Raw genomic sequence first — 13,147 nt, forward strand, 5'->3', positions numbered from 1 at the left:
ATATGAAGAGTTAAACTCACTTTAGTGTCGCCTCATATTTTTCTCAGCTCTTAATCTGGAGGAACTGAGCGTGGATTTATAGCTGTGGACTAATCTTAACCTAAAGTTAATTCAGCTCCAGAGCCACTCGTTGAAACCTGATGTCACGCTAAAAGAAACTGATTGTTTCTCAGTGCGTCAGCTTCATTTTTCATGTGGGCTTTCTAATAGGTCCTCCCTCCCACTTGTTTTTCCTCTCCTCTAATCCGTCCATCCTTCACTCCGTTTGACTCTGGCTCTGCAGTGACAGCCCTCCAGCCCATCTCGTGCTTCAGCTGTCAGGCCAGGACTCGTCTCCAGTGGGAAGGGGTGAGGGATGGGGGTGTCGTTGGAGCTGGAAGACTGAGATATCTTAACGGCTGAACATCTTGAGCTAAAATTTATGCTGACGACGACTTCTTTTGCCCTCCGGCGTTCCCTTCTGTTGCCTCTTTGCCAGATGATTACAACTCACTGTGGTCCACAGCTCCATGTTTCACTTCCTCACTCTCCCTGGATTTTGTTTTTAAAAAGCCTTCTGGGTCACAATTGTCTCATAAAAGAGTTAAACGAACTTCGTCTCATTTAGTCTCTAACTGGGTTCATCACAATAATACAAAGTAGTAAAAATGCTTTAAATATCTTTCTAATGCATTTTTTCATGTGCAATAGATGTTCTCTGTTTGTCCTTTGCTGGTGGTCAAACATGTAAAACTAGCAGTGCTGGTGGCTCATGTTCACATGACTGCAAATCCAACAGCAAAGGTCATAAAATACTCGCATCACCATTTGACTTTACTGTTTAGAAAGTCCTGATCGCTGAATAACTCGTCTGCTTTCATGGCGTTCTGTCATATGATGTTACATAAGATTATATTTTACTTAAATATTTGCTTTCTGTTGCCTTTATTTAGTGATGTATGCACAGCACATGCCAAAACATCCGTTAATGCCCTTGATTCTCCCTAATATACAATCTGTTAGAGCTTTTCCAACAATGCAGCAAACATTCTCCAACAATATCTTTAAAAAGACACAAAGTTGTGTAAAAGGTCAAAGATGGAGGGCAGGTGGTGCCTAAAGCTGCAGGAATTTAAGGGTTTACACAATCCTGACATCAACTTAATACTCTAGAGACGTTCTATTTTTTTAATCTTCAGGTTACAGAAAAAAAAACGTTGTTTATAAAACAAAAAATATATATGACAGTTGTAGCATCAATACATTCTTTCTTCAATGGGACTTTGACTATAATGGATTTTAATGTTTTCCTTGTTAGTGTTTCAGCTAAACCAGTATTTTACTTAATGTTTGCTTTTAGGCAATAAGAGTTTAAGGTCGCCAATAATAATGACGACAAGCCTGTGATATTTTTGTCTGTTCTCATGACTATGATTATCGACATCAAGAAATGACCCAGACGTTCATTCTGAAGAGACAGAAATGAACATTTTAGACAAAAAAAAAGTTGTTTCCCAAAATATCCATGCCACTTAAAATGAATTCAAATAAAGTTTCCTCCTTTATTTACAAAAACTTCTTCGTTTTTCATCCAAAAACTTCCATCAGTCTGAGGAGCCACAACAAATTCAGTCTTAATAGTCCCTTCACATAGTGGGTCAACCAGTTGGATGGTGATAAGATGGTTTCTGGAGTCCGCCCTCTCCCCCGCAATCTCGTCTGAGGCAGCCATGGCCAAAGTGATGAAGTCTTTTGGATGAAAGATGAAATGTTTCAACAAAATAAAGAAACCGTCCAGAGGACCTGACTTAACTTTGTTGGATTTTTTTTACCTGGATTATTGAGCATGAACTTTGATGTTCCTTCAGAATGATCCAGCCATCACCATGTTTTACTATAGGAGGTGGTTAAGTTAGGTTTGAGCTTAATTTACTCAACAAATCTGGAAAACTTAGACCAAATAATATATATTTTTTTTTTTTACTGTTATGAAGACTTAAATTAAGTCTAAGAAACCCCAGCAGGCTTTTTGTTCAGGAAGGACAGTCTGTGATTAAAATCCTACTTATCAAGTGTTTTTCTCTCCTTTTAATCCACGACTGGTTGGTTTTCACTTTAACAGCATCTATGTTTCTAACACACATGTACATTTAAACAAAGTGACTGGTAGAAGCAGGATCCACCAGAACCGTAGTGGTGCATTAACAAACATTAACCACAAACAACTCTTCCATTAAATATATATATATATATTGATAAAATTAAATAAAGTCATATATTTTAAGGTTGGCATTAAACTTAGAGTATAAAAGTTTCTACATGTATGTCATTAAATTTATTTGGTTGCACTCAGCAGTATTTTATGAAACTCTACTTTTACTGGTTTTATATTTTTAATTGTACGTCTGTTCTGTCTCTTTCTTGCAGCATCCTGCAGCCTGACATGGGGAAAAAGTCAAAGTACAAGACGACAGTGAAGAAAAAGACTCTTAATCCTGAATTTAATGAGGTAATGCCTCTCTCTTGGTCTAAAACACACACCCAGGGACTTCTTTGATTTCCCTGCTGAGCCCTGAATGATCTGCAAAATGAAGCGTGAGCAGCATGGCTTTGAAAGTCTCTTCATCCTGTCATCTCCGGCGTGTGCTTCCACCATCAATCTGAGCATGTTTTCACATAACATTTGCCAAAAATCTGTCTCTTTTCAGCCCCGCGTTTCCAAATGACTGATTTAAATTTTCCTCTTGTGTGCACCACCTGCACAGGAGTTCTCATACGAAGTATCCTTGGACCAGCTGGCGAAGAAAACCCTGGAGATCTCGGTCTGGGACTACGACTTGGGAATGAGCAACGACTTCATAGGTATGCTGAAAGACTCTTGAGCATGTAAAGAGGAAAATGAAAAAGGAGTAAACAGCAGGCCGTGAATGGGAGCAGAGAAGATGTGAGGGGTAATTATGGTGTCTGAGGGAACGACTGAGCAGAAAGAGTTGGGGTGAAAAAGGAAGGAAACGAAGTATCAAAAAGCAGGATGTGTCTCTAGATACTTCTCTTAAATTTACCACATCGGATGTTTGCCTTTTAATCCGACTGATAAGCAGCTTCTGTGGCCTGGTGAGGAGCTTAAACAGTGATGGAGAACAAGTGTGGAGCCTTAAAGAGAATGGATCACCACCCTGTGAGCTGAGAGAAACTCAGATCGAAGCGTTTTACTTTGTTTAATGGGTGCGAGGTGACAGCTGAAGATGCTAGCTGTTTAGATAAGCCCCGTAAGTTACAGCCCCGCTGGGTGGAACGGGCCATCAGTATAACATATAGCTCCGGATAACAGCCATTCTCACAACTATTATCATTACAGGTTCAGCTACAGCAGCCTGTCAGTCGCGTACATGAGCTGAGGCAGGAAAGAATTGAAGAATGAAGAAAAAGAGTTGATAAAGAGGACAGAGCACTGGTGTTCAGCAAGAATGAGAGCAGATGATGTCAAACAGCTGAAAGAGATGAGATTTGATAGATTTGTGGAGGAGAAAACGGATCAGTGGAGACACTAAGCAGGACGCAATCAATACACAATGAGAGGGCTAAAACTCTGGCCTGAATTTAGTTATGATGCATGTTGGACGTGCTGCCCCTGACACCTCACTGGGAGGTTATGAAGCCGCCCAGAAGGAACTGAAAAACACGGAGAAACTGCATGCACCCAATGGTTTTACAATGTTTAGATGAGAGTCGGATGGAAATGAGAAAATTTTACTCAAACTGTTTTAGTGCCAGTAATGATGTTAGACAAGAGATGTTGCAGATTCTGCAAAAACACTTTCAGAGAGCAGAGTGCTGAAGAAGCTAAAACTCAATTGTTGAAGTTAGAAATAAAACCCTGGCTACAAATATAGCAAAAATAAAATGCAAACATAAAAGCAGCTGAACCTAGTAATGTGTTTGCATTTTGGTCTTTGTGCCGTCTCTCAACTTTGCTCCCTGTCTCATCTACCTCAGCTGTTTCCCATCTCATTCTTTCCCTTCAGCTCGTACAGCTCCTCGGCCTGCAACATTCCACAGCTGAACATTGTCCCTGTTCATACGCCGGCCTCCTTCGGCCTTTTTATTTTCCTCCTCAGTAAAATGAGGAGGATTTTTATCTTCTCTTGTCCACTATGAATTCTAGCTCCAAGTCTCCTGCTAACTGTGACAAGATAAATGAATAACAAAAAAAAAAAAAATGAAGTAGCAAAATTCTAGCTAAAAGTTAAAAAGTTAGCTAGTTAAAGTGTCTAAAGTCAAGCTAAAAGCTAAAATTAGCAAAATGCTAGCTCAAAGTAGCAAAAAGCAGCCTAAAAGTAGCAAAAGGCAAGCTACAAATAGCCAATTTCAAGTAGAAAACTAATAGTATTAAAAACCATCTAAAAGCTATAGTAGCTCAAGTCAAGAAAAAAAAACTTTTTTACAGGAGCAAAAAAATAAAAGCCTTAAAAGATAGCCTAAAGTAGCAAAATTCTATCAAAAAGTAATGGAAAAAACTAGCTAAAAGCTAAAATAACAAACATCCATCCATTATCTTTACCCGCGTCTTCTATTTTGGGTCACGGGGGTCGCTGGTGCCCATGTCCAGCAATCACAGTGCGAGGGGCGGGGTACACCCTGGACGAGTCGCAAGTCCATCACAGGGCTAAAATAACAAACATCAAGCGAAAAACAAAAAGTGGCAAGTCTGTCTTAAAGTAGCAAAATTATAGCTAAAAGCTAAAAGTAATAAAAAGCTAGCTAATAGTTAAAGTGTCTAAAATCAAGCTAAAAACATAAATTAGCAAAAGACTAGCTCAAAGTAGCAAAAGGCAAGCTACAAAATACCCAATTTCTAGCTAAAAGTATTAAAAAGCTAGCTAAAAGCTCTAGTAACTCGTCATGCTAAAAATTTAACGTAGCAAAAAGACAAAAGTTTTTAAAAAGACAAAAAAAAGTTAAAAAGTAACTAAATTCTAGCTAAGAGTATAAAAAGATAGCTAAAAGCTAAAATACCAAAAGTCAAGCTAAGAACTAAAAATGTCAAGTCTAATGAAAAGTAGCTAAATTCTAGATAAAAGCTAAAAGTAATAAAAAGTTTAAAGCTAAAGTAGCAAATGTCAAGCTGAAAACTCAAAGTAGTAAAATGAATATTTGTGCACCTCAAGAAAACCCAGTGTTTCTGTCAGGATCAGCTGGACAGGAACGAACCCAGTTGTGCAGACAGGACTCAACTCGGCAGATTACAAAAATAGATATGTTTTATGATAAATAAAAAAGGTAACAAAACAATAAGCTGACGTGGCAGCAAAACTTACATGGACTCAGGAAGCTCAGGGAGAAACTCACAAGACGCAGGAAACATGAAGACCCAAACGAATACGACCCGACAAAGGAATAACACAGGACAGGAGGTTTATATACAAGGACAAGACAAGACGTGATTACAAACAGCAGGTGTGACGAGACAAAGGTGGCAACAATTAAACTGACGAGGAAACACTAGGGAAACACAGACACAAACAGAAACAGCAAAAGGTGCCATCCTTACAGTTTCTGGAGGGGAAATGTATAAAGTTTACAAGCTACATAGTGTATGGGATGCATTATTGTTTACCCTTCCTAATAATTACGACGATCAAATCAAGAGTTGAATAAGAAACATGTTGTTGCCAACATTTCCCTTCAAACTCGATTCAGTTTAGAAAGAAGCCTAAATATTGTAGATCCTGTGGAAACATCTGTTGGACATTTTACATTCAAGGTGCATTTGAAAGAGAGGTTTGTTTCAGCTGAGAAGTTACTGTATCAATAGTCACTGTCTTACCTGCAGTGGACAGCAGTCAGTTTACAGTGGTGCTTGAAAGTTTGTGAAACCTTTAGAATTTATAGATTTCTGCATAAATATGAAGTAAAACGTCATCAGATTTTCACACAAGTCCTAAAGTAGATTGAGAACCCAGTTAAACAAATGAGACAAATATTATACTTGGTCATTAATTTATGTGCAGCAATAACTGCAACTAAACGTTTCCAGTAACTGTTGATCAGTCCTGATCACTGGCTTGAAGGAACTTTAGCTCATTCCTCTGTACAGAACAACTTCAACTCTGGATGTTGGTGGCTTCTTCACATTAACTGCAGCTTCAGGTCCTTTCACAACATCTGGATTGGATTAAGGTCAGGACTTTGACTTGGCCATTCCAGAACATGGACTTTATTCTTCTTGAACCGTTCTTTGGTAGAAAGACTTGTGTGTTTAGAGTCGTGTCGCTGCATGACCCACTTTCTCTTGAGGTTCAGTTCATGGACACATCCATCCATTATCTTTACCTGCTTCTTCCAATTTGGGCCACGGGGTCGCCGGTGCCCATGTCCAGCAATCACTGTGCGAGGGGCGGGGTACACCCTGGACGGGTCTCCAGTCCATCACAGGGACACATAGAGACAAACGAGACAAACAACCATTCACTCTCTTACTCACACCTAGGGACAATTTAGAGTTACCAATCAGTCTAACATGCATGTTTTTGGTCTGTGGGAGGAAACCGGAGTACTTGGAGAAAACCCATGAAGCACAGAGAGAACATGCAAACTCCACCCAGAAAGGCCCCTGGACCAGGATTTGAGTCAAGGTAACCTGCTTGCTGAGAGGCAGCAGCTCTACCAACTGCACCACCATGCTGCCCTGATCATCATCCCTTTGATTGAAAGCACCTGACTCTAATTTCACCTTCAAATTAACTGATAATCCTAGAGGTTAACATACTTTTACCACTCACAAATATGTAATATTGGATCATTTTCCTCAATAAATAAACAACTAAATATAATATTTTTGTCTCATTTGTTTAACTGGGTTCTCTTCATCCACTTTTAGAACTTGTGTGAAAATCTGATGATGTTTCAGCTCATATTTATGCAGAAATATAGGAAATTAAAAAGTTTTCACAGACTTTCAAGGACCACTGTAGATAATCCAGGAAGCAGTTCTTATGGAGAAGTTGCACTAACTTCTCGTCAGACTGGTGTCCATTTTAGAGTTAATTTAAATTATTTAAAATACTGGAAATTACAGAAATTTAACAACAGCCGAAGCAAATTATGCCTTACGGGTTTTTATCCTGCGTCACTTTTACATCAGACAGAAATGCTGACTGGGTACATTTAAACCAGCTTGTTTGACAGTTTATGTTTCACATGAAAAAAATGTTAGAGCGAAGCAACAGAACATTTCGTTGAACTGCTGTAAAATCCTGGAAGATTAATTTATTTTCGGTTGGCTAAAATCCCAGTCTGATTAGCTTTTAGCTTGACTCCCTCATTGGAAACTTCTCCCTGACTCTCTAAACTGAAATTTTTCTGACTCCTCTCTGTTGCTGGTAAGATACTGACTAATCCAACTCTGCAGAACCTTCAAGTTAATGCACATCTTTTAGCAATTCAAAAAAGTCAAGCAGGTAATCTCTAAAGGGCATCTGTTTGTATTAAAGCATTCGTGTAGTTTTACTCACATGTGCTGCTTCAGAGCAGGGATAACATCTTTTGACCAAGGAAAATGTTTAAAATATATTTTTTCTGCTGTATTTTTGCCAACTACTAATAGAGCACAACCGATATATCAGTAGGTCCAATATTTTTGGCCGATATAGGCATTTGTGAACATATTGGTATCGATCATAACTTATGTGCTGATATAAACACTATTTTCACCCCAAAAATTCTGGGAACAAGCCTAATTGAATTGCACATTGTATCCAACAGAGGGCGCATGTGGGCTACTTTCAAGTCATTTATTTTAAGTTTCACTTTCAGATTCAGCCGAACAGCCGAAGCAGGGAGCAATAATTTTATTATTGTTACTTTTTATAATAATTTCCAACCATTATATCAGTTATTGGCATTAGCCGTCCCCTCCCAATATCAGTATCGACGATAGCCAAAATGTCCATATCGGTTGGGCTCTAGTTAATAGAGCTGAGCGTGCTGAAAGAACTGTAGTTTAATTTTAATTTTTAAAAAGTTCAAATGCAGTGAGGGAACACATATTTTTACTAAATGTTTTTAGCTGCGTATACATGGCTGGGTAGAATAAAACATGAGCCAAATGTATGTTTTGTGTAAAATAGGTGGACAGAGAAGAGAGTTGAATTTGTGCCAACCTGAAAAGCTTTGTGTCATCTCCGTCTGTATCATCCCCACTTGATCCTCATCCTTCCTCTGTCCTGCAACAAATGTCAGGACTGCTCACCATTTATTTGTCAGCAGCACCCCGAGGGCTCGGAAAACACTTAATCGATTGTCTGTTTGGAGGTGGGATGGGGGGGGGGGGGTCGAACACAGGGAGCTGAGGTGGAAAAGCATTGTGTTATAATGCCATCAAAAGTGGCTTTAGGCTGTGAGATCAAACACTCGAAGGCTGCTCCTTCCAGCCAGCAGCAGCATCTGAGGCTCGGTTCAGAGCCGGAGGAAGAGAAGGTGCACATCCACAATCAGCACTTGTTTGCTCGAGGCCTTCGTTTCCCAAAGTGCTGATAGAAGTCCGCCCTGCTAAAGGACTGTGATCTGTTAGAGGCATGGCTCGCTAATAATCTCAGCTGTGTGCATCTCTCTGTGCTGCAGCCATTTTAGCTTCCCCCCTTAATGATTCTCTGCGCCCAGAGTCTTCGTTTCCATGTGATTCTCATGTGGCTTCATTTAATAAGTTTCTTTTTCTTCTTCTTTCTTTCATTCTGCCTTAAGCAATTCATCCTGAATCTCTTCTCACTGCTTTTTCTGAATCTCTGAGTGAGTTTTGCTGCCATTACATCAGCGTCCAGTATAAATACCCCCCCACCACCACCACACACACACACACACACAGCAGAAATGTGATATTCTGTGAAAGTGCAGTGTGAATGCTAAGTGCTGAATAATTTTGCTTAAATTTGCTCAAGAAGTTGAAATTGAGTTGTTAAAGCTAGAAGAGGCAGAACATGAGTTTAAAGCTAAAAGATGAACAATAACAAAATGAAGAAAAGCACAAGTTAAAAGCTAAAGGGAGCAAACGCCTAGCTAAAAACTAGAAGCACCAAAAGGCTAGCTAAATGTAACAGAATGGTAGGTAAAAGCTAACAGTAGAATAAGGCTAGCTAAAAGTTTAAAGTAGTATAAGAAAATAAAAATAGTGCAGGTATGTTCAGGTCTCTCTTGTAAATGAGTCCCTGAAGCTCAATGGGATTAACCTGTATAAATAAAGGTTGAATGAATGTTAAAGCAGAATTTATAGTTGTGCTTTTAAACAGATGTTCCAATCATTTCAATAGCAGGGATATTTGTAAATAAAGTTTAATATTTTAAAAAGTATAAAAGCTACAAAAATCAAAAGTTACAGAATCCATCTCCTGAATGAACCGAACGTTCTGATAAATGAAACGGTGAACTAGTAATACAGAAGAAGAAGTATCCTGATGCACGCTCAATAATCCTCTGGTCCTCTGGACATTCAATAAATAAATACATAAATTAAAAATAACTAGAATGTAGAAACATTTGAAATGATGAAAGACGAAACGTTTCTACATTTTTGTTTTGTTTAGTTTTTTCAATGTCCAGAGGACCAGACTTAACTTTTCTTTTTAGAGAAAAACCAGTAGTTAGGTTTCAAAATAAAAGGTATGAAAATATGAAAACCAACAGCAGGAGTGCTGATTCAGCATTTCCATCATGATGCATAAACCCCAAGTGATCCGACCATTCTGAAGTGTGTGTTGCGGGGGGGGGGGGGGTGGCCTTGAGGTCAACCATCGTCCCTTGACGTGTTTGTGTTGTTGAAGTCGGATACGACCCCACAGAAGGAGGAGAAGCTGGGAAGTAATCTGTTGGAGAAATTCTCTCATTGCCTGGTGTTTGCTCAAAGGAACCACAATCACTGCAGGTGAAGATTTTTAACCAGCACTTTTACTTGTAAGGTTGAAGTGAAAACCCAAAGCAACCTGTTCACTCCTTAGATAAATAACATTATTAGCTGACTCTTATGTACCAGTATGTGAATGTTTCTGTTCAGTGCCCTGAGACGACTTCTGTTGTGACTTGGCGCTACAGTATATAAATGAGTTGAACTGAATTGAAAATGTACGGACATGTTATATAACATGTATAAAACCATACATGGATGTATACGCATGAAAACCAGTCACAGAAAAAAGCCACGAGCCATGTTAGCTGCTCGCTTTTATATCCCTCTCAGCTCCGAGTCCAACATAGTGCAGGGAGTGTCCTTGAAGCCAGCTGTGGTCTTCCTACACACAGCACAAACACGTGGTTCATGGGCAGAGATAAGATCGAGTTCTGGGAGAAGGTTTGGTTGTTTTGGGAGACAACCAAGCTCCTTGTTCTCAGGGCAGAGGAGAAGAATGTTCTCAGTCATAATAATAAAAACATCCATAATCTTTGACCAAAAATTCCCTGACATCATCGCTGGAAGCCGTTTAGATAAAAGTGAGTGTCGTTGAGGATTTATAGCTACTGAATTGTAAATCAGCATTAATCTTATCAAGACAAAAAGAACACATGAGCTAATTTGGTCAAAACTATTTCTGGAAAAAATATAAACAGAGTTGTTAATTTGTGAGGGAAGATAATGTTTTTTGAGTTGTGTTTGGTAGCACAGACAGAGGCACAGACGTCATTAATCTTGCTGCACGTTAAGGTCTGTATTGGCTTCAGATGTGACGACGTCATCCATCATTTCTGCCGTCTGTAGAGGAACATGTTCAAACCCTTTCCCTTCTTTTGAGGTGGTCAGATATTCACACACAACAAAAAATGTATGCTTTGTTTGTGTTGTTAAAAGAACCATGCATGTAGATTTTCACAAACTACCGAAACATTTCTATTCCCATTAACGACCACACTCACTTAAAACAAGCCTAAAGAGAATATTTGACATTTATTATGTGCACGTGAAAACTATGAGTTCACAATTTTAAAATTTACAGTGCACATATAAAGTTGAATTTAGAGTCCAACATTATTTTCTGTTTTCGAAAGTATATTTTATTTTTGTTTATTTGTTAGATGCCACACATCTTTCCTGTCATGTCTGTTTAGAAACAGAACTACTGGTTTAAAACTAGAAAACTGATGCGTCAAGAAACCAGTCACATGTGACTTTAGTGCATCTTTATAGAGAAATTATAATTTTTCTACTAATAAAATTCTATTTTGCATGGATAAAATGTATAATTTGGGTTGATAACACTATACAAATTAAGATAAAATAGAACTTTATTGATCCTGCAGGAAAATGTTAATTAAAATGCATTTATAAAAAAGCTTGCAATTTTTAAACATTGACACAAACTCAGTATTAGACCACATAAAGTGCTGTACTTTTAAAGTATCATGGGGAATCATACTTTACATATTGCTGAGTTTTTTTCTTTTCTTTTAAATATTTTTAGAATTTTCAGTGAATAACAAGTGGCCACCAGGCCTCTAACGATTGATTGTTATGCACTGACAATTAATTGTTAGACTGATAATCCACATTTTACATGTGGAATTCACAGATGGGTCAGGGGGTCTAGTTCTGCTCCGGTTCTGCTCCGGTTCTGCTCCGGTTCTGCTCCGGTTCTGTGGTTTCCATGTGGCTTCTCTGCATCTGCTGGGTGTCAAAGTCACTGTAATAAGCGCCAAACATTTCAGATCAGATCAAAAGTTTCCCTCTAGTTTTTCAGCAGAAGGAAACGGGGCTTCTAGGCAGGGCACTGTTTGCTTCTGGGAAATGTGGTCGTTATGAGTGGGAATACAGTGGAGGCTTACCGAGAGAAAACTATAAAATGGCAGTGCCTGTCTGAAGTATTTTATTTTTTGGTTAACTTTTTACTGTACAGTACTGTTACTGTACCAATCACGTGAGTAATAATGAAGTTGACCATCATGTGTCCGGTACAGTTTTTTTTGTATAATATTGTGTACTGTACGTTCACAAACAGGCGATAGAGTGAGACCTCAAAAGTCGAACCGCAAAGTAGTTTGTCACGGGGGATCTGTACCCTGAAGACTCGCAATAAGTGAAAAACCACAAAGTAGGAATAGTAGTACCAGTGTTGCCAGGTGTCTGATAATTATCGTATTTGTACAACAATTTTGCCCTCTGTACGATGTACGATCAATAATCCAAAAAAAGGCCAAATATACGATAATTTGACCATTCTGTGAATGTGTGGTTGTAATCAGTTGTCATCAGCCTGTCGCAACTGTCTGTCTGAGTTTTTTTGTGAACCCTGAAGGCATCTGTGTCCACAAACAGAAGCACGACTGGCTGGGAATTGCAGTCAATCGTGCTTTTCTAACTGTGACCTATGAGTGACGTGTATGCGTTTGCCTCAGAACAACGGCCATGATTGGCTGAATAGTCCGCTGCGCCCGCCCCATGAGTGAGGAAAAGAAAAAAAGAAAAGAAGAAGAAGCAGAGCCGGTCTGGAAGCGGACCCATCACTACTATAGTGTATCAATAGATTTGTTATTTTGGTTATGACGGGTGTACGATTATTTACCTCAAAATACGATAATTTTATGTCTCTAGTACGATAATCCTACATTTCTCAACTGGCAACACTGAGTAATACAAGTAGTAAGTAGTAGTTGATTTTAGTATTATAGATATAGATATTGATGCATTTTAAACCCTTCCCACACTCTTGCAATATTCTAAACAAAGTTTCTAAACTCTAAACGCTCTAAAAGAGCACACAGAATATCATGATCTCAGCTCTTTGCCTCAGGCTGCACTCATCCACGCCCACTTCTCCGCTATGCACGCAGATCAGCTGATCAGCTGTAGGAAGGTTATCCTGCAGTAAGGGCTGAACAGAGGCACAGGAGGAAGCTTTTTCTGCAGCTCTGGGTTGCACAAAGGAGCAGCAAGTGCTAAATAATTTAAAATGAGTTATTTTAAATAAAAATTCCATGCCGATCATGCGGCCTATCCATCAATCAGCCAATTGTGTATTTGTGTGTATATATATATATATATATATATACATACATACATACATACATACACACATATATATATATATGTGTATATATATATATACATACATACATACACACATATATATATATATATATATATATGTAGATGAACAGATGCTCTGATATATTCATCAATTAACGCGGA

General features: G+C 38.7%; 1 protein-coding gene across 1 annotated transcript in view; it reads left to right on the plus strand.

The window, feature by feature from the left end:
- Positions 1 to 13,147, plus strand: part of doc2d (double C2-like domains, delta) — a 96,340-nt gene that overhangs the window by 65,520 nt on the left and 17,673 nt on the right. Inside the window, exons 9-10 of the mRNA XM_037674943.1 lie at positions 2,407 to 2,488; positions 2,745 to 2,841. Coding sequence (XP_037530871.1) covers positions 2,407 to 2,488; positions 2,745 to 2,841 — 179 coding nt within the window. The remainder of the gene's footprint in view (positions 1 to 2,406; positions 2,489 to 2,744; positions 2,842 to 13,147) is intronic.

This window comes from Nematolebias whitei, chromosome 3, assembly GCF_014905685.2.
Source record: "Nematolebias whitei isolate Nwh7 chromosome 3, NemWhi1, whole genome shotgun sequence".
Lineage (NCBI taxonomy): Eukaryota > Metazoa > Chordata > Actinopteri > Cyprinodontiformes > Rivulidae > Nematolebias > Nematolebias whitei.